The sequence below is a fragment of the Mus caroli genome, unplaced genomic scaffold, assembly GCF_978045245.1.
Source record: "Mus caroli unplaced genomic scaffold, Mus_caroli_1 scaffold_15, whole genome shotgun sequence".
Taxonomy (NCBI): domain Eukaryota; kingdom Metazoa; phylum Chordata; class Mammalia; order Rodentia; family Muridae; genus Mus; species Mus caroli.
Genome location: NW_028227270.1, coordinates 27513098 through 27540566, shown reverse-complemented (window position 1 = coordinate 27540566; position 27469 = coordinate 27513098). Strand labels below are relative to the sequence as shown.

At 43.6% G+C, this 27469-nt stretch overlaps 1 protein-coding gene across 1 annotated transcript in view; it reads left to right on the top strand.

The window, feature by feature from the left end:
• The window catches only part of Arsb (arylsulfatase B), a 164976-nt gene that overhangs the window by 68894 nt on the left and 68613 nt on the right, over positions 1–27469 (top strand). Inside the window, exon 5 of the mRNA XM_021180617.3 lies at positions 14537–14780. Within this exon, the coding sequence (XP_021036276.1) occupies positions 14537–14780 (244 nt within the window). The remainder of the gene's footprint in view (positions 1–14536; positions 14781–27469) is intronic.

Below are 27469 nucleotides of genomic sequence, written 5' to 3'. Positions count from 1 at the left end.
CATTGATAACAGACAAAGAACTATAACTAACTAGGGGCTTCCCACACTGTATAAGGAATGAGTACCACACACACCAGTGTGGAGGGATTCCTAACACATTGTGCAGAGGAAAGAAAGCCAGACGAAGATTATACTTTGTGCTTTTAAATTTTTATTTATTTATTTATTTATTGGCAGTTTATTATATTATTATAGTGCTATGAAGTACAAAACCAAAAAATTGTTTGTTTATTTATTGTTTTTCTTTTTAAAAAAAGATTTATTTATCATATATGTGTGAGTACACTGTCACTGTCTTCAGATACACCAGAAGTGGGCATCAGATCCCATTACAGATGGTTGTGAGCCACCATGTGGTTGCTGGGACTTGAACTCAGGACCTCTGAAAGAGCAGTTGATGCTCTTAACCACTGAGCCATCTCTCTAGTCCCTGTTTATTGTTTTTTGAGACAGGGTTTCTCTGTGTAACAGCCCAAGCTGTCCTGGAACTCTCTCTGTAGACCAGGCTGGCCTCGAACTCACAGAGATCCACCTACCTCAGCCTCCTGAGTGCTGGGATCAAAGGTGCATGCCACCACACCTGTGATTTTATTTTTAATGAAACATTCTCACAGGAGCAAAACTTTAGAGATGGAGAGATAACCATGGAACGAGGGACAGGGGTTGAACGTATAACTTGAATACAGAAATGTCGCATAGGAGTCCTCCTGGGGTGCCCCATTTCTTGAGTATGATTGTTGTTTCATGGTTGTCAAAAGTCATAGAAATGCATATAGAACAATTGGATTTTTATCATCTGTAATATTAAAAACAAAACAATAAAAGCAACCACCACCACACCATCTCGTGTCTGAGAGGGTTAATGTATTTCCACGGCCATGTGAAATACAGGAAAGATTTGTGTAATCCCTTATCTATTTTGAAGTCATTTTCCACTTGATTCATATTTAAACTTTCAGGAAGCCAAAAATGGAATAAACAATGAGGTCGTCTCTCTGGCTACATGCAGAAAGCTTTCCAAAACTGAATCCTGTGTTTCTCATGCCTGATGCATGTTTTATCGGGATCAACTTGCCCTCAAAAGACTCCACTGAGAAACGGGGTTTCAAAGTAAGGTCACTAAAGCTAAGAGAGACTCACTGGCTCCAGGACATAGCTGCCGGTCTGTGCACACGTATGTGCACGTGTGCTTTATTTATAAGAAGCCAAGTCAATATGTGACAGACCAGTGAAAGCATGACAAACTGGCTGTGTCCCAAAACCTAGGGGTTTTCATAGTTAGGATAGTGTTTGAAATACCTGTCCAGAGGTGTCCACCCTGTGCCTCAAGACTCATCCTTGACATCCCTGAACCAGGCAAGGCAGAGTGGCGAGCATGGATGGTTTCTGTGATGCAGGCTGTGTGCATTCCTGTGACACCAGGAAGAGCTTTGCTACTTGTGAAACGCCTCGTCTAGGCTAGCACATTCGGGATGGATGCTCCATCGCAATGGTGCCCAGCAGCCAACCGGGACTGCACTCTTTCCTTTTGAAGTCACATCACCTGCTTCCTCTTAACCCTGTGATGGGTCTTACTGATTCTTTAGGCAAGCATAGTGTCCCAAAAACTTAGCTTAAGAGACCTTTGATCTATCCTGATGCACAAATTATTTTATGTTTTTCTGTAAGAGTTTCATGGGGTTTGTTTTACTTTTAAGTCTTTAATCTGTCTTTCCTTTTTATTTTGTTTATGGGCTGGATAGTTTTATGTCAACTTGACACAAGCTAAGGTCATTTGGAAAGAGGGAACCTCAATTGAGAAAGCGCCCCTATCAGACTGGCCTGTAGGGCATTTTTTTGATTAATGATTGATGTAGGAAGCCCAGCCCACTGGAAACAGTGCCAGTCTTGGGTACTCGGTCCTCTCCTGTATAAGAAGCAGGCTGAGTAAGATGGAGGGGAGTGAGCCAGCAAGCAGCTCCCCTTCATAGTTCTGTTTCTTTTCCTGCTCTAGGTTTCTGCCTTCAATTCCTGTCTTGCTTTCCCTCAGTAATTGAAGTATAAGCCAAATAACCTCTGCTCCCTCGATGCTTTTCATTAGTGTTGTTAAAGATTTGTTTCTAGTTGATGTGTATAAATGTTTGCCTGTATGTATGTGTGTATGTGTAGCACACACACACTGCACCAGGCTAGAAGGGGCATTGGAGCCCCAGGAACTGTAGGCCCAGACAGTTGTGAGCCAGCATGTTGGTGAGAAAACCAGGCCCTCTGAGAGAGCAGGGAGTGTCCTCCTGACCACAGAGCCATCCATCTCTCCAGCCCTTCACTCTGTGTATCCCAGCAACTGAAACCAAACTAGGACACCACACAATTGCTAACTGAGGTATAATTCACATACCACAACATTTAAAAAGCATGCAGGGTTTTTTTTTTGTATGTTTGCTTTGGTTTTTTGGATTTTTGTTGTTGTTTTTTACTAGTTTGTAGTATTTTCACAAAGTTGTGCATTTGCTGTCATCATCCAGTTCTAGTACATGTTTGTCAGCTCTGACAGAAATCCTGCACCCATTATCAGTTGCTCCCATTCCTGTCCCTCCCAATCCTGCAGCCACTGTCTATGGTTTCTGTATAGATTTTCCTGCTTCGGGCATGTCATATAAATAAAACCATGTGGTATTTGGTCGTTTATGTCTCACTTTCACTTAGTGTAATGTTTTACCGTGTTGTAGCATGAATCTGTATTTTATTGTATTCTGTGGTGACATAAAAGTAACTAGTTTATCTGGAACCTTTCTGAAGAGCCACCTACATGTTTTCCCAGGGAGCCATGGTGATGTACGGGGAGTGTTGCGTCCCCAGCAGCAGCATGACTGGTTGTCACGGCTCCACATTGACACTGTCAGGTTTTTAGTACAGCTGTACTCTGTGGTACAAACGTGGCATCCCTGGGGTTTTGGTTTGTGCCTACCTAGTGACCAGTGATGCTGGGTATCTTGTATGTGTTCATTGGCAATCTATAAGCCTTCTTTGGAGTGATGTCTCTTGGCACCTTTTGCTCCTGTTTTAATTGACTTCTTTGTCTCTTTGTTGTTAAATTGTAACATAACTGGCTTTAGTTTTTTTAGTATATGTCATGAGGTCAGAATTGATCAAGGTTTGTTTTGATTTTGTCCTGGAGTTTGGTTTTTTTTACTCAACATAGTCTAGCATTCTTTGTTGCAAAAACTGTTTCCCTCTGTCAAGCTTAATACGTTTGTTAAAATTCAAATGCTCTTACACCACAGAGTAGCCACAGATTTCCTTGTTCAGATTTAGAAATGTAATACATAACTTCCTTTCTCCTCACCAGTGAAGCCAGGATGGCCTGGGTTCCCGTTCTGCTGTGTGTGTGTGTGTGTGTGTGTGTGTGTGTGTGTGTGTGTATGTGTGTGTAGAGGTGGGTGGATATCTCATATGATGTTTTGCATATCCCTTCCCAAATTGAATTGTACGGTGTCTATATTTGAGAGACAGGGATTTAGAAGTGATGCGGCTAGGGATGGATTAAGGCCGTTACTGCAGGAGTAGCTTTGTTGTAAAATCTCTCCCATCCATCTCTTCAGTCCTCCTGTTTTCTGCCATGGGTTTATGCAGCTCTGAGAGAGTCCTTCACTGAACCCATGGGCCTGGATTTTGAAGCCCCCAAAACTCTAAGCTGATGCCTTTATAAGTCATTTAGCCAGTGATAATCTATGTTAACAACAACAACAACAGTCAGTGCAGGCCATCTCAGTGGATTTATGGCTCCTTTCCTGGAGCCGGGGCAGGAGGTGGGAGTGTCTGCTCCACAGCTCTTGCTCAGTGGCAACATTCCTGTTCCCAGCAGATCTACCATTTCACCCATCAAGACCATCCTGGGTCCTCCCTGTTGCAGAGACTCTTTGTACCACCTGCACATCATTTGTGTGCTTCTCAACAACAGATAGAACAATCATGAGCGGACCTGAGCTCCCCCGATGCTCTAGTGTGGCCTACTACCTGAAAATACAGAGGCTTGCTGTTGCCTCCTCTGCCCCCACCCCCCAGTTTCCTCTCAGGCATGAGATAGCCCTTATGAACATCATTCCATATTGGGGTGGAATTTCCAGAGCTTGGGGGACTCAAGGATCTTCTTAGGGATGCAGCTGCATTCCCTCACTTTTCTGCTGTCCTCTTTCCTTCTCTAAGTAGCTCTGAATGACTGTCCCAGTCAGATGTCAGTTTCAGTTTTCTGCTGACGCTGTCCCCAAAGGGTAAGCATTGACTGCCCTGATTGCTTCCTGGGTTAGGGTGACAAGAATGACAAGGAATGAGAAGAACCTTGCTATCTGGAAACATCATTGCAGAAGAGATAAAAGGCAATCTGTTTGGTTTATGGGTAGCTCTTTTTCGATATTTAAGTCTAACATCACTTTACTCCAGTATGGATTTCATATGCATATGCAGACGATTCCAGAAGAGACGTCTGTGAAGATTTATCTTATATCGATATAGATTGAAACAATGATGTGAATATGGAATATGAAATGCTTTTCCTTATGTCTAAACTATCCTTAACTGTGCCCTGAGCCTCTCACTAGCTAGTGATGGAGGATATTCATTCTAACAGTTTATTCTAATATGTTTCATATAGTAAGTAGCTCCTTACTATACAGGAAAGGCGATCACTTGATGTTAGAAAAGCAGGCATAGTGCACAGCTTATCTTTAACACTCAGGTCTTACTTCATCCATTCTTCAGTGAGAGAGTGGCCTGCTTTCTGGAGACTGGACGCCACCCATATCAGTAGAATTGAGTGTGAGACCCTGCGCTCATCTCTGATAGGCTGGACTCTGTGAGCCTGTTGTGACTACGCAGCAACATTTGTTTTGCTTTAGCAGATTGTTTGGTCTTGCTTTCGTCCTGGTTCATGGACGTTCACATGCCTCTACTTCCTGCCTTGTTAACCCACTCTGCCTTTGCTGGGCACAGAGTCCAGCCCAATTCTCACCTCTTTTTTTTTTTTTCCCTCCAGTCATCCTCACTAAAGTGACTCGTGTGCTTACTTGGGATTTCCTCCATCACCAAATCTTACCGTCACTCCTGCTGTGCTGGCCCAAGGGCTGCCTCTGGCCACATGAAAGTCTAGTATTCTGGGGACTCAGAGAGTTTTCTTTTCCTTTGGCCTTGGAGCAAGGGTCATCTGCACATCTAAAGGCAATCTTTTTCTTGCACGCAGCATCTCAAAATTTTAATCAGACTGCTTCATGTTTGGGCTTATGGAGTTATTTTTGTCTACCATTGAGTGTTTCCTCCTCTGTTCTTAGGACAGAAGCGCTGGCCAGTTCTTATAATGTTTGTCTGTCTGTCCTGATCCTGGACAGCAACCACCAGTGGGATCCTTTGGCGTCTGGCAAAGCTTCAGAGAAGTGCTCCGGGGAGATGGAACTGCCCGGGAAGTGGAGCTGCCGGGCCCTCAGTTCAGGTCTCACTGACTTTTCTAAGTAACTCTAAAGAGAGTCAGTAAGATGCTGATATTAAGAGTGCTAGATAACAGCAACTCTGCAGGTTTTGACACATGTAACTTATATTGCACATTTGGAAATACAAAAGCAAAATAGCTGATGCTTACCTAAACAGAATAAATATTCTAGCTTTCTCTGATTTAGCAATCTCTGAGACTCACTGGCCTCTCCATTTTCCCTACCACATATGTAGTAATACGTCTATTATTTTGAATCACAAGTCTCTTTTCTGTCTGTTCATAGGATTTTCAGTTTCTTGCTGCTGTCCTGAGCTTGCCAAACCTTCAAGTGCTTCTGCAGTAATTAGCTTATTGTTTCTCAGTTTGGTATTACTGAAAGATTAAGCAGCAGACTCGTGGAGAATTACCTGACCATCAAGAATGGTTTTTAGGTTTGGGAGAGGAGTTAAATCATTGGTCAGTAAACACTAATACTCCCGAGGGGCCCCCAAATGTAGTTTGCCTGCAAGTTTGTAAAAAGGATTAAAAATATTTTTAAAAATAAAGAATTTAAAGTTGAGTATTTTCTGTAAGATCAAACTATAAGAAAGAGAGAAGATTTTACAGGTTTTATTTTTGTTTTTGTTTTCTCTAGAATACATACTTGGTCCTTCTGCTTAGTATAATAGCCGCTTGGTCCTTCTCAACTGCTTCTCAGAGGACCTGGAGAACAAATATTAAGCGTAAAATTGTTATTAAGCATAGCATCATTATGCTTCCCGAGAGCAGGCAGCCTGCCTCCCTTTGTGCTGATCTTACAACTTCATCTGAGGAGCTCCCAAATCTGTGGATACCAAGCTTTAAATTACGAAAAAGTTATCTGCGCCCAGAGTGTTGTAAAGTAGAACACTTTTCTGGTTCCCAGTCCCCTCATGACTTTCAGAGAGCAAGTGTTTTCAGTCTTTCAACAGAGTTTTGTGTCTTTTTGCCCTTAGTACATTTCAAAGAAGAGATAAGAATCTCAGCGGTCTCTCATTATTCCAAGCAATGACATCCCTACCGTCAGAATGAGGAAGTTGCTCTATTTCCACACTTACAATCCTTCTTGTGAATCCCACAGCCCTGGTTTGGCCTTTCCTCACATCCATCTTTCTTTATCTCAGCTCTCTGTGGCCAAGTCAGTTATTTGGTGAATGGCTGCCAAATCACTCACCTTCCCAGCATCCTTTTGGAGCCACTCAGCAGGATCCTCCCTTGCTGGTTGCTGTCAGGATGGAGGCTAAGGCGGGTGTGCAGGGAGGCCAGCGTCTCGGCACTTATCTTCCAGAGTAAAGAAACCACCACAAACCCCTAGAGAGACTCAGATGAACATCTGGATAAATATTCAGTTTCTGATGCTTCATTTGAATCTCAGGCCGTCATTACTAAATCACATTGAACTTCATTTAAACCCATGCAAATAGAAAAAATTCCTGAGTTTCCCCCAATAACAATAAAACCCACCATAATTCAGTCCACTCTTCCGCTTTCAAAAACTTGCTGGCAGTGTAGCATGTGATCTAGCAGGGCTCTAAGCATGGTGCCTGGGAATATAGCTCCAACATCTGGGTTTACCCGGGCCTTAATGCCTGGGTAGTGCCTCCGTGCCAGACATCAAGTTAAGGTGGATTTTGTTATCTTTGCTTCCCAGGCTCAGGGACGGAATATCCTGACCAGATTCACAGCCCTTGCCTTGAGAGTGTTTCAGTGAAATTAACGAAGTGGGAGTGAAAACAGGTGATCACAGCCACAAAATGGCTAGGTAGATCCTGTTCACACCTAGCCATCATTCGGCTCCTGATTTCTTATGAATATAAGTCAGAGGAGGGCTGAGGGCAGGGTTCAGTGACAGAGCATTTCCCTCACACATAGAAGACAATCAGTTCCACCCCACCCCCCACCCCACATACAAAAAAAAAGGAAAAGGAAGAAAGATAGATAATTAGTCTTTGACTAAAAAGATCTTGATCTTATGTCAAGAACCCATATAATTGAAAAAGGCCCTTGTACTGCCTGCTCCTTGTGTCTGAGCTCTCTACTTTGTAATGGCCATGTGACTGCCCTTCTGGTTTCAGGTTTTGTTTTGTTTTGTTTTTTAAGATTTATTTGGGGGCTGTCAGAGCCATGAAGCTGGGGTTACAGGCAGTTGTGAGCTGCCTTACAAGGATACAGAAAACCAAACCTGGGTCTCCTGCAGAAGTAGCCAGTGCTGTTGATCACCCAGCCATCTCTCCAACAGTCTGATTTCATCTCTTTTGACAGGTCAGGTTACTGCTTACAAAGGAAGAAGGGATCTTATCTCTTTGTCTTATTTATACCATGAGAGGAGGAATGTGTATGTCTCATACACAGGCTGCCATGTTCTAATCTAGGGGCCCTGGCACATGGCAGAACTGAAAATGGGTTTGCTAAGCTGCGATCTGGAGAGCCTCTTCCAGGCCAGTGTTTTCCAAAGTGCTCTTCTGCAGCCCCCGTGACCCTCAGCATGACTGAGCAGGTACCCCGGGGGACAAGCTATTCTTGTATTTGCAGGTTTGATACTTGCTCAAACCCTCACTGGGGCCCGATACCTCACTTGATAGTCATCTGTCTATTAGAGTGGCATCCTCTTTCTATAAAGTCAAGGTCAGGCAATGGCTGGGCAGGGCCTTAGAGAGCCGTGTAGTGTCCAGCGTCAATTCTCAGCGTCTTCACTTGCTGTTTGGAGTTGGTAGCCTTTTCTTCATGTATTTGTTTTTTTGTTTTTTTGTGTGTGTGTGTGAGCAGGTCCTCTGTGAGGTCTTGCAAACACAAACAACAAACTTCATTCTTAGCCCTGAAGAAAGAGGCATAAGGAGGACAAAGCCACAAAGAGCCAATAAAGATAAGAAGTGATGGAGAAAAGGGTGTGGCCTGGGAGAGGATTGGGGTACTAAGTACCAGGTTCACAAAAGGTCTGACGTTTAGGCCTTAAGGTTGGAGAGCAGCAGAAATGAAGGAGGATGTGTTTATGTGAGGAAACCGGTTTATGCGAGTTAGCCTGAAAGGTCATGGTGTATTCTAACAGTGGAAGAACTTAGTTGTGCGTGACTGAAGCGTAAGCACTCATAGGCTTGGGTGCCCACAGAGCAGGCTAAGACCATGCGTGTAAAGGATTCTTTCTGTCAGCAGGGTTGAAGTCTCAGCTTTCCTGTGATGGGTAGTCAACTGGGTCTTTAAACATCCATGAGGCCTGATGAGTATGGATCTTTAAAAAAACCACCCCTGGTGGCAACTGGATGAAACCTGCTTAGCCCAGGAGCCCAAGAGGGGGACAAGCTTACCCCAGGTGGCAAGTCCGTGTCCAGCCCAGGCAGAGGTGCTTGAACGTGGCCAGACAAATGTGCATTTGAGCATCCGGCTTGATGGCTATGTTCTCAGACTATCTTAGCACAAGGATATTGAATTTCTCTAGACCTTTAGATAACACTAAGACAAAGATTAATTCTCTATTTTGCATTTAGTAATGTAGAAAATGAATCCAAAAGAGTCGGCTATCAACCAGCAGGTACAGCTCTGGGACAAAGAGCCTCCCCACCCCACCTCCCTTTGCAGAATGGTGTTTCTCTACATTTACCCACCACACCCCCAAGGTTGCCCCTTGTAGAGAAGCCTGGTGAGAGGTTGAGGAAGGGCACTTTGCTTTTTGGATCAGCGGGAGGAGGAGGCCTTGGGGAAGCCTGGGCTACACAGCAAAGCCACTGGACTGTCTGGGGGAGGGAAGTCCTAAGAATCAATGTTGTCATGGTTCCATTTTAATTTTTATCAGCTGGATACAGATGAGGTGTCAGTTTCATAGACTTGATGTTTTTGCTCAGATCTTTGGCTAACTGATGCTTTTCCATGATTTCTGACAGTTATTTTTATTCGATAATGAATAATAAAGTGAGATTTACAGTCTACATCTGACAGCATTTGTTTTATTTTGACAGTTCTTTTCTAGACAGCAAAGGTTTTATAATTAGGTTTTGTGTCTGCCAAAATGTTGCTGAAAGGAAAAAAAAAAGACCATTTCTCTGGAAAAAGAAAGTTTCATAGTTTCCAGCCTGCAAAGCTAGAACCATCTTATTTTGATTTGGAAGCTTTTGCAAAAGTCAGTCAGGAAATTAAACCAAATTTTCTTTTGAAAATGAATTCTTATCAGGAGAAAATTAACCCTGGCTATGTAGAGACTTAGGAGGGAGAATTAGAAGGGGTATGCTTGAAGTATAGTATGTCAATAGTCCTTGTAAAAATCTTCATCCGCATGGATATAGGAAACTCCCTTTTCTACTGGTTTATGAGAGCACATGCATTCTTGCAGTGTAGAGGTGCCACCCCCAGGGGGCGCTGAAGCCTACACCACTCCCCGCCCCCACCCCCACATCTGGAAGAATCAGGTGGAAATCACAGGTGTGGCAATTGACAATTCTTTCTGCTTAGAGCACTCTTGAAAAGCTGACAGAGGAAGCCATGTTGCTGACCGGAGCTAGGGAGGCTTATCCTTGCTAATGGCAGAAACAGGATGGTGCGATAATCACAGAAACAGTCCTCCTCACTGCCTTGGCCCCTGGCCGACTGATGTGAGTTCCTGCAGTAGCGGCAGTGGCCGGATTGGATTTACAATGTTTTCCTCTGACTCACTCCTTCAGACTACATACGATCAGATTCCAGACACAGCCGCCCTTGTCCCCACCACCTCTGATCTCCACCGCTACCACTATCCAGTATTTTCTATTGAGCACAAGTATGTGGGACCGATAGACACATAGTAACTAGTATTTCAAAGAACTGTGTCTGCTTTAAAAAGAGACAACCGCCTTGTCTGTGGTACTGTGGCACTTCTGTTTACAGCGTGTAGACAGCGGTGCAAAACAGGATCTGTGCTGCCCCAGCCATTCGTGGCACCAGGTTATAAGTATTCCCTTCTTGAGCATTTTTTAAAAATAGTTTATTTTTTGAGCTTATAGTATAAGTACATCATTTCTTCCCCCCCCTCTTTCCTCACTCCAAACTCTTCCTTATACCCCTCCTTGCTCTCCCAAATTCATGACCTCTTTCTTCATTATGTTTTATGCATATATGTATAAACATATATACTCCTAAATATATAAATACACTTCCAGTCTGTATAGTGTTGTTTGTATGTATGTTTTTGAGGATGATCACTTAGGGTTTGATAGCCAGCTGGGGTCCTCTTCACTGAAGAAGTCTATTTCTCCCACTCTCAGTACTCCTCGGCTTCCAGTGTATTGTTGAGCACATGTGGGGTTCCTTCTTTGAAGTGTTGATGTATTGGCTATAGAGTCTGACACTCTGTCAGTATTGAAGGTGATTTGGAATGTGTGTTTTATAACTTGCATGAGTGATTGAACCTTGAGTTTGGGGTTGGGAGAAAATGCAATATGGGATGCATAGAGGTGGGTAAGGGGTTCAGAGCCCTGACAGCTTTTATAGAGGACTGGGGCTTGGTTTCAGGAATTCACATAGCACCTGACTACTGCTTATAACTCCAGCTCCTGGAGATCCAATGCTACCTTCTGATCTCTGCAGGCACCTGCACACATGTGCACATAAACAGAAGAACACACACATAAATATTGAAAGAAATCAATGGAGTTTAAAGAAAAAGACATATACACCTTTGATATCAAATTATAAGATCCATTGTTACCAGGCACATGCTGAAGAGATCTTACCTTCATCTAGCCTAACCCAAGACCCCTCTACACTCTTCTCTGTGAAGCAAAGAAAGGAGCATGTGTCAGAGACTGCATGAGAAGCCTCTGTGACAGTGGATCCTAAACATCTTTTCTAATAGCAATAAATGAGGCCCCTGGAAGTGACACTCATCCCTCTGTCTCATGGGAGGAGTGCATTAGCTCTGCTAGGCTGATGTTGCTTATGGCTTATGGCTTGCTTAGGGAAATGAAGCTCTTTTAAAAGCCCACACTACACTAGGAATGTCAGGCCCTGGCACTATAAGGCAGAGATTGGAGCTCAGAAGTCCTTACTAGATGCCTAGCTTTTCCATTCTCAACTATTTCCTCCTCCTCCTCCTCCTCTTCCTCCTCCTCCTCTTTCTCCTCTTTCTCCTCTTCTCCAAGTCACAAGATCATTATAATCTAGACTTTTGAAAATAGCTGTGGATATGATAATAGTCACAACTATTTATTGAACACTCAGGAATTAGGAGCCTTGACAAAAGTAATCCTAAATGGTATAATGCTGTGGGAAATAAAATAAAAAATAAAAAACCCAACAAGCTCCTGCTCTTGTTCCAGGCACCTCTCTACCTCGATGGTCTGGCTGGCCATGCACTGGTGGGCAATGGCTGACCTGTTTTTACCTCTGACTCAGAGCTCCAAAATCTCTCCACCCAGCTCTCTAGGTTCCCACAGGTGGGTGGTTACCACACCAGCCCCATGCTTCAAAGCCCTGTGACCTTTGTGTTGCACCTCAAGCAAACCCACACTTTGCCACTGTCCCTTTCTCTCTTGAACCCAGACGAGCCTCTGCATGAAGGAAAATGGAACACAAACTTAGTTCAGAAACAACAGTAACTCAATCGCTGGGCGCAACAACTAAAATCCTAACTTGTAAGCCTTATTAAATCTAAATCAGGTGGCAAATCCCAATGGATCCACCTTTGAAACTGGAAGACACTCATAATTACATCTTGTCCTCATGCTATCCCTGTCCAAAAAGGACCTAACTCTCTCCTGCTTCCTCTTTTCCTCTATCCAACCTAAAAGTCCCTCCTGTTCGCCCAGTGATTGGCTCCTGTATTCATTAGGTGATTGGTTCGTTCATAAGAATAGCACCAGGCCCATCCACAAAAGTATAATTTCATTCTAACTTTAAAACAGGAGGAAGGAATTATAGTCTTCACAAGGAAGATGGAGAAACTGAGGTAGCATGCTGTCCCGGGTCACCCAGTAGTGAGTAGCTGCCCTTAGCTGTCAGTTATGTCTCTGTCTAATCTTAGGCTTTGGAATCTTGTGAAACCCAAATGGTACCTGATGTTGAGTTAATACTTAAACGTTTTGAGTTATTGTTTTCCATAGACACCCTGTGCTGTATTATAGAGTCCTCTGTATTCAATGCTTAGGGCTCTGTTTCAGTCCACTATGTCCACCATGGTCTGAAAATAGTAAGTGGAAACTTAGAAAATAAATAGCTTCCAAGTTTTAAACTGCACTTCCTTCTGCATGGAGACTTGTAGTGAAATGCAGTCTTCTGTCCTACTGGTATGTGGAATGTTCCTTCATGCACATATAGTGTGGTAACCAAGTGCACAGAGCAACCACAGGCACAAAGCTTTGAGATTGGCTCTTTCTGTATCATCTAGGCTGCTCTCAAATGCCCGGACTGAGAAACATCTTCCTTCCTCCGCTAGGACACAGCCTTTGTCACTGAACACTTTTAAAATAACTTTTACAACAGTATATTATAATTGTTCTATTTCATTGTTATTGTTGATAGTGACTGTGCCTAACTTAGAAACCATACTTTATGCGGCAGGAGAGATGGGTCAACAGTTAAGAACACTGGCTACTCTTCCAGAGAAACTGGGTTCAGTTCCCAGTCCTCACATGGTGGCTCACAGGCATGCACATGTTGCACAGACATACATGCAGATGAAACACCCATACATATAAAAATAAAAAATAAAAATTAAAGGAAAATAAATTGGTCTTTATTATAGGTGTATGTATAGGAAAAAACAGAGTGTGGTTCCCCGGGTTTCAGGTAGAATTTGTAGAATCATATTTCTTTCCAAAGTACCCAGGTGCTAAGGTAACTTCATACAAATACTTAGATATGCAAATATATGCAAAAATTTTATGTGCATGCATATTATACTTAAGCATTACTTTTCAAAACCACTATTGTTCAAGTGAATCATAAGAGGGTAGTAGGACTAACTTGCTCCATAGAACATTCCACACAGAACTCTCTTGTCCTTTTCAAGTGCATTCTGGACACTCTTAGGCAAAGTCCTTGAAACCCTGATTACCATTTGAAAAGATGGGGAGGCAAGACAGGGTCATGAGTAATCAAGGAGTTAACATCCAGAAAGATACTTCAGCCTTTAAGCATGTGTGCTGCTTGCTGGGGGAGGGGCATGCTGGAGAGATGGCTCAAATGTTGAGAGTCTTGAATGCTCCTCCTGAGGACCTGGGTTCCATTCCCAGCACCCACATGGCAGCTCGCAACTGTCTGCAACTCCAGTTCTAAGGAGTCTAACACCCTCACACTGACATACAGGCAAAACGTCAATGCACATAAAATAAAAATGAATAAATTATCTCTTTTCAAAAAGAGCTTGTATTGCTCTTGCCGAAGACCTAGTTACCTTTACACAAATGGTGGCTCACAACCCCCTGCAACCCCAGGTCTGGAACTTCTAACCTCCACAGGTGCCTACATTCATATGTCCATACACACATACAGACACACGCTCACATATAACTCAAGATGTTTTAAAGAGAGCAATAGCATTGTCTCCCCCCCCACCCCCCAATTAGCAGACAGAGCCTCAGAGATAAGGAGTTTCTATGAAAGCAGAGAGCATTGAAATGAGATTGTGGTTTTGGTTTTTTTTGTTTTTGTTTTTGGTTTTTGGTTTTTGTTGTTTTTTTTTTTTTTTTTTTTTGGTAGCCATGAGCTCTTTTAAAGAGGTTGACACATAGGGTATTTTTTTAAAATGAAAATTGAGGAAGCTTGCTGAGTTATTTTGAAGCAATAACCCTTGACCTCAGAGATGAGAAGTAGGAACAGTACTAGGCCAAGATTGACAGTTATTGGATAGATGTCCTGGCAGGATTATTCTTGAATAAGGTAACATGCCCTCTTCCACCCCTGCCCCCTCAAGATCATGGTTCTGTAAAGTCCTCTGAGCTTGTTCTCATCAAACGGCATATGTGCATGAGAGCCCCCTCTTTTCATAACCTACCTTAGCTTCACCCATTATATTCTTGTCTGTGATGGTGTGACACAAGTGACGCCCTTTTGATAACTTTCATGCACTCATGCCAAGACTTGCCTGTGTTTCAGATAACGGTGGGCAGACAAGGTCTGGAGGCAACAACTGGCCACTCCGAGGAAGGAAGGGGACCCTGTGGGAAGGGGGCATCCGAGGAGCAGGCTTCGTGGCAAGCCCCTTGCTGAAACAGAAAGGCGTGAAGAGCCGGGAACTCATGCACATCTCCGATTGGCTCCCCACACTCGTAGATCTGGCTGGGGGAAGCACTAATGGAACAAAACCTCTGGATGGCTTCAACATGTGGAAGACAATCAGGTATATGCATGTCTTGCCCCATGCATGGCCAGGACAGAAACGCCAGCCTGTGGTGTCGGGTCAGGGAGGAAAGTATTAAACCAGGAAATATATACAGAAGCGAGATGACTTTGGGGACTTGGGGTAGAGCCAAGTGTGAAGGCAGTAAACAGTCACCCCTGAGCATGAGGGACACCATACAGGAGCAGGGCCTGGTCTCAGCTGTAGAGATGGTCCTGCTCCTGGTTCACTCGCACAGTGTGGAAATTCGACCTGCAAGGAAGGAAGGTGAGTGCCCGGAGGCTGGAAGATACCTGCTTCATTGGAGTACGGGGAGGAAATTTGAATCTAGCATCTTTATCTAAATTATGTTAGCATATGTTTTATAACATATATTTTAGCATAAGTTTTATGACATATAATGTCTGTGGTTCGGTACCTAGGTCCAGTTTACACATAAAATCTCATGTACTGGAAGCAAATGACTATTGCTGTGCCTTTCAGCCTCTTTGGTGTGCTGAGCTCGGTTTGGGGTGTCTGGTTGGAAGTCCTCCTTGTGGTCCTCCTTGTGCATCTTCCACATTTTTCTCAGTTCAAAATAATGGAGTTTTGGGGTTTCTATACATAGGAAATCCACACTAGAGGACTTAGACGTAAGGAGCCAGGATGTACATGGTTCACAAAAAGGTTGAGTGTATGTGTGCTTTGTGTCTGGGGTGGATTTAAGGCTCCAGTATTAGCAATCTGAGAAGATGGGTAAGGAGCATAGATGGTCTTGTACTATGAATTTTTTACAACTTTTTATAAATTTGAAATTATTTCCAAATAAAGTGTTTTTTTGTTTTGTTTTATTTTTTAAATAGAAAGGTCTGGCAGTATTTGGCCTGACTTTCCACAAGACTAGCCAGCGAATGGAATCAGATAGTAGCAGTCTTTTTTAGCTGAGTGTTGACCTTCCAAGTTACCTTTTTTCAATGCCCCTGGCTGCCTTGCCTCTGGCCTGCTGCACTCACCAGTGAAACCCACCACGTCCCTAGCCATGTTACCCGTGTTCACAGAGTTGTGGTACCAACACTTCACATGCTCTAAATGAGCCAATCCCCAACTGCTGGCCATGTTGCTTCTTTTCTTTTTAGTATTCTCTTTTTAAAAAAATCATTTTAATGTTTAAAAAATAGGGAGATGCTGGGTATCTCCCTAGGTAAAGGTGCCACAAGCCTGACAGCCTGGGCTTGATCCACAAGACCCATGTGGTAAAAGAGGAGAGAGAGAGACAGCTGACATGTATGTGCAGGCGGAAAGTGGCCCCAGGAAGGCTGCCCAGCAGGGAGTTAGTCAGTGTTAACTCAGGAATCTTGGAGGGGAATGTGTGTTAGCCACATGGAGTTAGGGAGTCCTCCAGCCATGGAGCTACTTAGGGCTTCTTAAGAATAAGTCTCTCTCTGTGTCTCTCTGTGTCTCTCTGTGTCTCTGTCTCTCTCTGTCTCTGTCTCTCTCTCTGTCTCTCTCTCTCTCTCTCTCTCTCTCTCTGTGTGTGTGTCTTTTATTCAGGAATCCAAAACATCTGGCAGGTGGTGAGCGCACCACACCCCCTTGCCGGGGAGTTTAGAGTGGATTAACAATTATTGCTTCAACTTCTTATTCAATATCTTTATTAACAGATGTTTGAAAAAAGCAGGCTTTAAAAAAAGTTCTAAATTTTCATTATAAATTAAAAATTAATTTCATTTTTTAAAATCTCAATTTGGTCATTTCTAAAACAATATACAAAAGTATATTGAGAAAGACAAGGCCTTGTTGTATTATGTCCAAAAAGAAAAATCTCTAAGTAAAGCCAACGATAATGAAAAAGCCCCACAATACACACACAAGCCAGGCAATCCTGGTTCTCTGCCAACAGGCAGAGAGCAAGTCTGCCACTGCAGCCGGTTCATTCCTCATTTCAGGGTTACACATTCTCTTCTCAGTAGATGATGGTAGAGATGATAAATTGCTCTCTTCTCTGTCCTGCTCTGTTCATCCTTGGGAGGGGACAAGCCCACAGCTGGTGGGACAGCTGTCTGTCACATTTGCACCAGGGATTGAAGCTGCAGGGAGCTGTGTTACTGACCTCAGGGTTCATCACCCTGGTTTTTCTTGATCTCTCTAGGCTGTCTAGAGAGGGAAGCGCTACAATATTATGATCTGTAATCTCCAGCCATCGCAGCATATCCTGTGACACTGGCTTGCCTGGCTGTAATCTCCAACGATTCAGCCTGCACAGGGAGGTTGCCACATGAGGTCTCTGTATGTAGTAAGTGGAGTCCTTCACCCGAGTTAGGGCCAGCATGTTAGTTCTAGACTTAGAGAGTGCCCTGTAAACCCCACCCCATTCCTTTTGTCATCTTTGGCAATGCTCATGGTATGGAGGACCATGGATGTGGATAACATAAAGCAGGTACCATCTGTTACCTTATAGAGAAACTCTACCCCTGCCTCTCTCTGCTGCCCCATCTCCCTTCTCACCCTCCACCCACCCTGCACACCCTTCCATCTCTTGCTTACACACACATGGGCCCATGTATGCATTCACACGCATTCAAATATGAACACACACACACACACTCTCTCTTGCATGCACGCACTTATGCTCGACACCACACACACATGCAAAAATAAGTAAAGAAAATATGAACAAGGTCTAAAGCTGCTTGGTTCTGATGTGCTCACACTGTGGCATGCTGGGAGCCCATTCAGTTTTTATTTTTGCCTTGTTTCATATTAGATATGTATACTAGTTCTGTGGTACATTTTGGTCATTCTGAGAAAATTCCTTTGTTTCTGATCCATGGGCTGTTATTTTTTGGTACAGTTCACATCATTGATGTTTATCTATATCACCATATTTTAGGTGATAAACCCATATTTCATTAAGATTACCTCAATCAGGAGTGACCTTTAAGAGTCTGGTTTCTATGTGCAGAGAAATTGGCACAATATGTGGTCACCATATAACTCCAAGTTGCCATCTTTCTTTAGCACTAGAATATTCTCTTGGTGATCAACTCCTTAGGTGCTCTGGGTCCTTTGGGGCTGTTACCAAAAGCTATGGCCAAGTATGGTGCATGATAAGCGGGCTTCCTCTTCTGCTGCTTTTTTCTAAAGTCGGATTAGTGTCTACAGTTTAATCAAACATTTCCAGGCTCGCTCTGTTGAAAATCTAGCAAATTCCTATTCCATAAGTGAAGAACGACTTTCAATCTTATCATTCTTGAAAAAAACAAAAAACAACAACAGCAAAAAGATCCCGCTTCTGCCCCTGGCTCCATGTAAGTTTTTCCGCATCAGTGGCAGGACGTCTTGCAGCCGGCAGGCAGCAGGTACAGAGAAAGTGGCCAGTCACACAGGAGTTGGATCTGCCTTCCCAACGCAGCACAAACAAGTGGCCAGCCAAGTGTCAGAGACACCTGATCTATGCCCAGAGGATGGAAGATTTTTTCCAGACGTGGAAAAATCATTTTTTTTAAGACGATGTTGTTTTTTTCAGCTCTCAGCAGAGGTGCATGAAGTGGGCATAACAGTAATGGATGGAAGTCAGCAATGGCCAGTGCAGCAGAAGCCCCCATCCATGTGTAGACATCAATTCTTCTTTATCTTGCTTCAAATGTTAAACTTCAAAGAGAAGGATCAAGAACCCTAGGGTTGTCCTACATTGTTTTCTATTGCTGTGATATAACATGGTGACCAAAGAGCCTCGGGGAGAAAAGGGTTTATTTGGTTTCTACTCCCAGATCACAGTCATCACAGAGGGAATGCAGGGCAGGAGTGTGAAGCTGAAACCATGCCTGCTGCTTACCAGGTGCTCTGTGGATCATGCTTTGCAAGTTTTCATTACAGCCCAGCACCACCACCACCTTCGGGATAGTGCTGCCCACAGTGGGCCTGGCTCTTCTGCATCAGTTCTTAATGGAGACAATTATTGCGGGAAATGTTTAAAAAATGAACTGGCACGTTCCCTTGCTAGTGCTGGCAACTGGCAGGCCACAGAGGCTCCCTCTGGGTGATCTCACTCGGAGGAGGCCCCTGTGATGGTTTGTATATCCTTGGACCAGGGAGTGGCACCATCTGAAGGTGTGGCCTTGTTGGAATAGGTGTGACCTGGTTGGAATGGGTGTGTCACTGTGGGTGTGGGTATAAGATCCTCACCCTAGTTGCCTGGAAGTCAGTCTTCCACTAGCAGCCTTTGGATGAAGACATAGAACTCTCAGCTCCTCCTGCGCCATGCCTGCCTGGATACTGCCATGCTCCCACCTTGATGATAATGGACTGAACCTCTGAACCTGTAAGCCAGCCCCAATTAAATGTTATTTTTTTATAAGACTTGCCTTGGTCATAGTGTCTGTTCACAGCAGTAAAACCCTAACTAATACAGAAGTTGGTACCAGAAGTGGGGTATTGCTGTGATAGGCCTGACCATGCTTTTATTTGAAAGAATGTGGATTTTGGGACTTTGGATTTGGAAAGCAGTGGAATGCTTTAAATGGGGCTTAATGGGTCATCCTAGTAGGAATATGGAAGACTGTTGCTAGGAGTAATTTGAACTGTGTTGACCTGGCCCAAGAGATTTCAAAGGAGAAGAATTTCAGAATGTGGCATAAAGACTGGTTTTGTGGTATTTTGGTGAAGAATGTGGCTACTTTTTGCCCTTGTCTGAAAAGTTTGCCTGAGGCTAAGGTGAAGAGACTTGGATTAATTGCATTGACAAAAGAAGTTTCAAAAAAGCCAAGCAGAGACTTTGTTCTCTGGTTAAGTCTTATGAAGAGAAGTTTGAACAAGCATAGCAAGCTTAGAAAGGAAAAATATAAAATATATTGTTCGAGGATTAAAGGGGTACCAGGAAGTGAAATGGAGCAAAATCTTGTGTTCTAGGAGATAAAGATTAAGGGAGTGGGACCTTGGGGCAAGATCCTACTCAGCTAAATTAGATCCAGGCATGGTGGTACACACCTTTAATCCCATGAGAAAAGCATGCTGATCTCTGCATTCAAGGTCAATCTACAGAGCAAGAACCAGGATAGCCAAGCTTAGGCACTGAAGGATTTAGAAAACATAAAGCTAGTGATAATGTAATAATACAAGGGGATCATGTTCTAGTTCCTGTAAGCAGCAGAACTCGGCAGCTTCAGCCATGTGCCTCTGGCTCTAGAGTTAAGAATGGAAGGAACTACTGGGAAAATTGATGCTGGTTAGCTGGAGCTAAGGAATTAGCGGTAATTAAGAAGAGACCAGCATCGTTGAGGTGAAATCTTCTGGAAATTGTTTTCTGGGAGCACAAAGAAGCTGTGTTCCAGAGATACCCAAGGTTGTACCTCATGCTGCGGCTGTACTTGGTAATGTGTAAGAGTCACTCAGGTGGTACTGCTTGTGAAGGAATGAAGGGATCATGGAGAGAAGCTGAGGCTTAGCACTGTGAGAGGCCAGGGAAGCCCATTGGAGAAGGTGAAGCCTCAGCTGTAGTTGATGGCCCAGGATTGAAGGGGTCATGCAACGGATTTGAGGCTTGGCACCCTGAAGAGAGCCTATGAGAGGCTATTGGTGAAGCCTAGTTGGAGTGGAACACCCCAGTGTATTGGAGATGTCAGTACCATGGGATGATCACCAAGAACAGCAGCCATAATGGAGTGGATCAACCTGAGCATAGAGTGCTACAGAGGACAGAGATGGAGAAGTGATCCCTTAGGAGGAGTCCAAAAGATCAAGTGGAATCCCAGACACTGAAAGAAGAAGCTGTAACATTGAAATTGCCTTGGAGACTCAAAGATGTTAAAGATGCCAGAGCCATGGGATACATGCTGAGGAAAGCTGCTAACAGGGAGTGGAACCAGCCCAGGAGGAAGCAGTTTGTTGCAGTCAAAAAAGATGAAAAAGGAGTGGAGATCTGAAGACCACTTTGACATACATCAGCCATGGAGATGCAGAGTTTGGAGTTTGCCCAGCTGGTTTTCTGCCTTGCTTTGGGGATTACAGTTAATTAAGTTGAATGAATCTCAGAAGAGACCTTGAACTTTGGCTTTTAACATTGTTGCAACTGCTATAGACCATGAGGACTTTGAAAGTTGCACTAAATGCATTTTGCATTACGCTATGTTTAAGTATGGCCCCATAGACTCATGTTTTTGAACAAGTCTATGGGGACCAGGGAGTGGAATGTGATGGTTTGTATATCCTTGGACCAGGGAGTGGCACCATCTGAAGGTGTGGCCTTGTTGGAATAGGTGTGACCTGGTTGGAATGGGTGTGTCACTGTGGGTGTGGGTATAAGATCCTCACCCTAGTTGCCTGGAAGTCAGTCTTCCACTAGCAGCCTTTGGATGAAGACATAGAACTCTCAGCTCCTCCTGCGCCATGCCTGCCTGGATACTGCCATGCTCCCACCTTGATGATAATGGACTGAACCTCTGAACCTGTAAGCCAGCCCCAATTAAATGTTATTTTTTTATAAGACTTGCCTTGGTCATAGTGTCTGTTCACAGCAGTAAAACCCTAACTAATACAGCCCCTCTGCCTGCCATCTCTCCAGTGGGGAGGTTGGGGGAGGGCGAGTTCTTCTCACTATATCAGGCAACGCCCCACATACCCCATAGTCAGCCATCTCAATACCTTATTACCCAGTAGAATCAAAACTCTTAAAGCTTATGATTATAGTTAACTAATCAGATTTATGTATCAATAAAAATCACAATTTACAAGATGCCAGTACAATAATTTTAGAGCCAATTAATAATGATAAAAGCTTTATCCCAAGTGTGCTAACGATTACGAAATAATCACGTCAGCCTCCATTCTCCTCCCCTTTCTCTCCTCTGTTCCCCTTCTCTGCAACTCTTAGCTCCGCCTCCCTTTTCCCTGTCCAATCACAGGCCTCCTCTGCACTAATGTAATTAGACGGGAAAATCTTGTGACAGGCAATAGATATGCCAGGAGGAATTCCTCAATGGAAACTTTCAGCCGACTCTAGGCTGTGCCAGGTTAAAGCTCAGCGGAACAGTGATGTCATTTCTCTCCCTCCCAGGAGCACTCAGCATGTGGACCTGCCAGGTTAAGCAGAGGAGACAGAATACCATGTGTGAAAGAGGCAGTGATGTTCACTTCATAGCAGCCAGTAGAAGAAGAGGGCAAGACCAAGACCTAGCTTTCTCAGAGACTCATGTCCTCCTCTTAGGCCCCACCCTCCAGACATGCATCACTTCCCAGTGGTCGCATCAGATTTTGGATCTGTCAGTGGATTAAACCGTGTGTTTAGGTCAGAGCCCTCATGATTTAATCTTTCCTGAAAACACTGAGAAGTGTGTGTTACTAATCTTCTAGACAATTTTTTTAATCCAACCAAGTTCACAGCAAACACTAATTATTACAGTCTTCAAGTTTATCATCTTCTCTCAAAGCCCAATCACCAGGTAAGTACAGCTGGTTTGTTTTTCATCTCACACTTTGGTACTTTTACTGCTAAAAGTTAAACTCTGGTCTTTTCACTCTGTTTAACTCCTTGGACACATACAATATCATCGCCGTAGTGCAGCAACCGTGAACTAGCAAGCAATTCCAGCATGCATGTCTTTTCCAGGTGGCTGTGACTAGTTGGTCATCCTCTTTATGGGTCCTCTTCCCATGCCAATCATCTTTGATTCAATGTCAAGCATCACAAATTTACGTTGGTGACTGCCAGCCTTTCTATATTCTTATGACTCTTCTTGCTTCGGTCAGAGGTGTAGTTGTCAGTTCATTTATTTGAGTGATGCTTTTCTGAAAAAATACATTTTAAATTTTACTCTTTGAGAATTTCATGTAAATATACAGTGTATTTTGATCATGTCTACCCCTCAGTTCCCCAAACTTCCAAATCCCCACCACCACATCCTATCTCTCAATTCTTCATGTCCTTCCTCCTTTTATTTAATCCATTGAGGACAGTTAGTTCTGTCTATATGCTCAGGGGTGTAGGGCCATCTGTTGAGCATGGTCGACCTACCAGGGGCTGATGAAAACTGACTCTTCCTTCCTTGACAGTCATTAGTTGCCAAAAGCACCCCAGCTAGAGATGGGTTCTTGTGAGTTCCTCCCTGACCAGTGCTGGAATTTTGACTGGCTTGATTTTGTCCATGTCTTAGGCAGGTAGCCACACCTGCCACGAGTTCATAAAAGCAACACTAGTTATGTCCAGAAAACACTGCTTTGTAGCAGGCCTTCCCAATCGCTGTTCTTTCAGTCTTTCTGCCCTCTCAATGGTGGTATATAGACATTTGAGATAAGCCTATTGTGTAATAGTGGCATGAATGTTGTGGAGGTAACCAACTGCTTTCTGATTGGGTTTCAGGCCTAATCCACAGGACAGAATTTATACCTAGTACTCTAAGCATGGCCAAGAGCCCGTGGCTGACAAGATCATAAACCCCGTGTGAGAATCTACTACTATCATTTTGTTACATGGTCATAGTATCAAATTGCCTTCTAAGTACTTGTGATGGTTTATATATGCTCCACTCAGGCAGTGGCACTATTAGGAGGTGTGGCCTTGTTGGAGTAGGTGTGTCACTGTGGAGATGGGCTTAAATACCCTCAATCCAGCTGCTCAGAAGCGAGTATTCTGCTAGCAGCCTTCAGATGAAGATGTAGAACTCTCAGTTCCTCCTGCACCATACCTGCATGGATGCTGCCATGCTCCCACCTTGATGATAATGGACTGAACCTTTGAACCTGAAAGCCAGCCCCAATTAAATGTTGCTCTTATAAGAGTCCCCTTGGTCATCGTTTCTGTTCACAGAAGTAAAACCCTAACTAAGACAGTACCCATCTTCATATACATAGATTAGTGCAGTTCTCAGCCCTATCAGAGAAGCTGCGTTTTTCAGTGATGGGCAGCTAATGCTAAGTAATGCTTTTGTGACTTAATTAAGCAGGCTTGGGACAGTACTTACTCTGGGGCCAGTTATTCCCTAGCACGGCGTCAAAGCCTTCTGTGCCCATTGCTGGATGAGCTATGAGTACTTCCAGTCTGGGACACCACGAGCTGTTCTCACCTGGTGTTGAATGCTGAGCATGGTCCCTTTCAACCTTTCAGATGGGTTTCTCCTGGTAGTAAGCTGTAGTTAACAATACTCTAAGGGATCCTCTGCAAAGTTCCTAGATTCTACTTATTTAGCTTTCTCTTCTCTGGAGCTCTCTTCCTTAGACTCTTTGGGCTTTGAGCTCTGTGTCTTTAATTTGGGGAGTCTGCCAGCCCCCCTTTCTTCCTTTCTTCTGCTAGCACTTAGAAACTCCCTCAGGCTGGGGTAGTTTCGTGGCTTAGCTTTTCCCACCCATCAGGCATCACTGCCTCTGACAGCTGTCTAGTGTTTTGCTTTATACATTCTATCTGGTTTTTGTCCTTTGCTTTTGAGTTGTTTAGGAATAATAGTAAATCAATCCCATTTGCCCATTTCTCTGTCTTAGCTAAAAACAGAAATAACCCATAAGAAATCAATTGTGCCCTTTATTTCATTGTGTCTACCTTCCTTTCCATTTTCATGAGCTCTAGTTTCTCCCTCCCATAGTAAAAGGAGGTACTTTTGGTATTTTAGTCCTTTGAATTCTAGACTCGGTCCCTGGGCCACACCACATGTTCTGGAGAAGATGGTATATTATGTAGCAATCAGTTATACTTCTTGTTTTGCTTTATGGTGAAATGTGAGCATGTTTTACTCTGTTGGTGTACTGGCTGGTTTTGTGTGTCAACACAAGCTGGAGTCATCCCAGAGAAAGGAGCCTCCCTTGAGGAAATGCCTCCATGAGGTCCAGCTGTAAGACATTTTCTCAATTAGTGATCAAGGCGGGGAGGGCCCATTGTGGGTAGTGCCATCCCTGGGCTGGTAGTCCTGTGTTCTATAAGAAAGCAGGCTGAGCAAGCCAAAGGAAGCAAGCCAGTAAGCAGCACCTCTCATTGGCCTCTGCATCAGCTCCTGCCTCCAAGTTCCTGCCCTATATGAGTTCCTGTCCTGACTTCCTTTGGTGATGAACAGCAATGTGGAAATGTAAGCTGAATAAACCCTTTCCTCCCCAACTTGCCTTTTAGTCATTATGTTTTGTGCAGAAATACAAACCCTAAGACAATTGGGTAACTTTTATTTACTTGTATGTTACTACAATTGTCATTTTAATTCTTAGCTTTGTTATTTTGTTTAATGTTCTCCTGTTACCTCATATTTGTTAGCAATCCTAATACTTTGAGCAGTTTGCATTTTCTTCAATCGCTCACCAATATCCTCCTGCCATTCAGTAATTCTCTTATCCATAAGGGGCTCCCCGAGCTTGTTCAGCCTTAACCTTTCTACTTCCTAGATCATCTAGCTTTATTATTAAGTATGTTATTTCTACTTTGCCAGAGCATGTAATATGGGATACTGTGTTCTCCTAGCCACAGTTTTGTTCCACAATTAGACCTTCAATATTACACTTAATACTAGACAGCCATTTCTGAAGCATCCACCACAATTGTCTTTTCATTGAAAGAATTTTCCTCGGATAAATTTCTCAGGACTCTTTAGATTCTTATATGCCTATCAGAAACATTTTTCATAAGCTTAATAATTGAAGAATATCTCAAATGATTAAAAAAAAATCCTTTGTCTCATACTGTCCTCCCTCAGGTTTTAAAACTGTTATCCGTGTCTTTGCTTGTTTCATATGTTGCTATGGATCAATCTAATTTCCACCCAATTTAATTTTCTTGGCAAGGGACAGGTCCTTTCATTTGGAGGCCCAGGAGATTGTTATTGTCACTGTTGTGACAAAGACTGGTTAGTTATGTCTCAGAGGCGACCCATTCTGGGTCACATACAAAGTAGGTTCTTTCAGTTGTACATCCAGGCCTTTCATTCAAGATATTTACAGTTGGGTTTAAACACTGTCTTCCACTATTTCATTTTCTCCTTCAGAAGCTCCAGCTGTAGGTTTTTGGATCTTCTGGCAGTTTTTGTCTGACCTTTTAAAAAATTATCTTCTCTTTTTATTTCTCTTCTCTCTCTGCCTTCACATACTTTGAGTTACTGTCATGTCCCTAGTTTCTGAGAGTTTTTCTTTCTGCTGCTGCTGCTGTTTCTTCTTTCTTTCTTTCATTCATTCTTTCTTTCGTTCTTTCTTTCCTTCTTTCTTCCTAAAAAAGTTGCAGATACATTTTTTAAAGAATTATTTACTTATTTTATGTATATGAGTACACTGTAGCTGTCTTCAGACACACCAGAAGAGGGCATCAGATCCCATCACCATATGGTTGCTGGGAATTGAACTCAGGACCCCTGGAAGAGCAGCCAGTGCTCTTAACCGCTGAGCCATCTCTCCAGCACCTTCTTTTTTCTCTAGATAGTGCATGCACTGTGGTCCTGCTGGCTGAGACCCACTGTGTAGTTGATGCTGGGTTCAAGCAGGCTACTTCAGCTCTGGATTATAGGACTGAGCACCATGCTAGTCTTGCTTATTGATTTCTTCATCTCATTTTCTTCCCTTAGGTCAGTACCTAAGGTCAGTACTTAGGGATTTTGAATTTCCAGTTCCTGATGTTTTTTGTGTTTAATTCTACTCTGAAGGTTGAGACTCGATACTACAGCTTTCATCTATCGACAGTTACTGAATTAATTATGTTTGCTTCATGCTGAAATACCAGTTTTCCTCTGATTGTGCCTTTCTTTCCATAGTAGGAAAGTAGTTTCCATTTGCCAAATGTTTTGAATTCTCGTTGCTGTATCTTTTTCAATTTCCCTGGAAACTCGGGACTCGTAGCAGATTCTTATCTGTCGCCTTGTCCTTGTTGGGGTGTGTTTGCTTTTTTTTCCCCAGACCTGCGATAGCAGACCATCCGCTGGGGTGGGATTTGGGTACTTTAGTTTCTTCCTCAATTCAAAAGAAATCTCAGAGTGAAGTGTGTCGGCTCATGCCTGTAGTCTCAGCCCTGTGACAGGAGACCGCTGCCGGGCTGAAGGCGAACTGGGCTCAGCTGCAGAGGAGGAGCCCACTTAAAAACTCCGGGAGAAAAAGAGAAGAAAATCGCCTGACTGTGGCAGAGCCAGATGGTTTCTGTGATGATGTTGCCTCCTTGCCATGGTTTGCCCTCCCCTGAACTGCTGACAGGCTGACTGACGAGTAGCAGAACCTGTTTTCCAGCCACTTCTACCTTTGCTATCCATCTTCCAAAAGATACCGTTCTTCTCTCTTGGCGGCGTGGGCCATCACTGAGATCTTTGCCTACACTCTTAAGCCACCTTTCTCTCCAACTACCCAAAGGCCCCTATCCCAGCAGTGTCTGGGCAGAACCACATCCCAGCCACTGTCCCCCTGCCATTTCTCACCCAGAGAAACACAGGTTGAACCCTATCTTAGACTGTATCCCCCTCAACACACACAGCAGTGTCGGCAGCCCACAGTGACAAGGAAGAAACAAGGCTTAACACCCCAGTTCTCTTTGGCATCCCAGCAGTGAGACAGAGATGCAGAAAACAATAGCATTAACTGACTGTTTTGATTCCCTTCTATATTACTGTGTCTGTGCTTGCAGCATGCTGTACCTTAAGGATCTTTCCCCATAGTGTAGTCTGTATCTCATTCTAGGAAGCTACATAGCACACCATCTTGTTCTTTTGCCATTTGCTGCCTGTATGGATATCAACAAGGGAGCCACTGAAGATGGACACAGAGCTACCGTC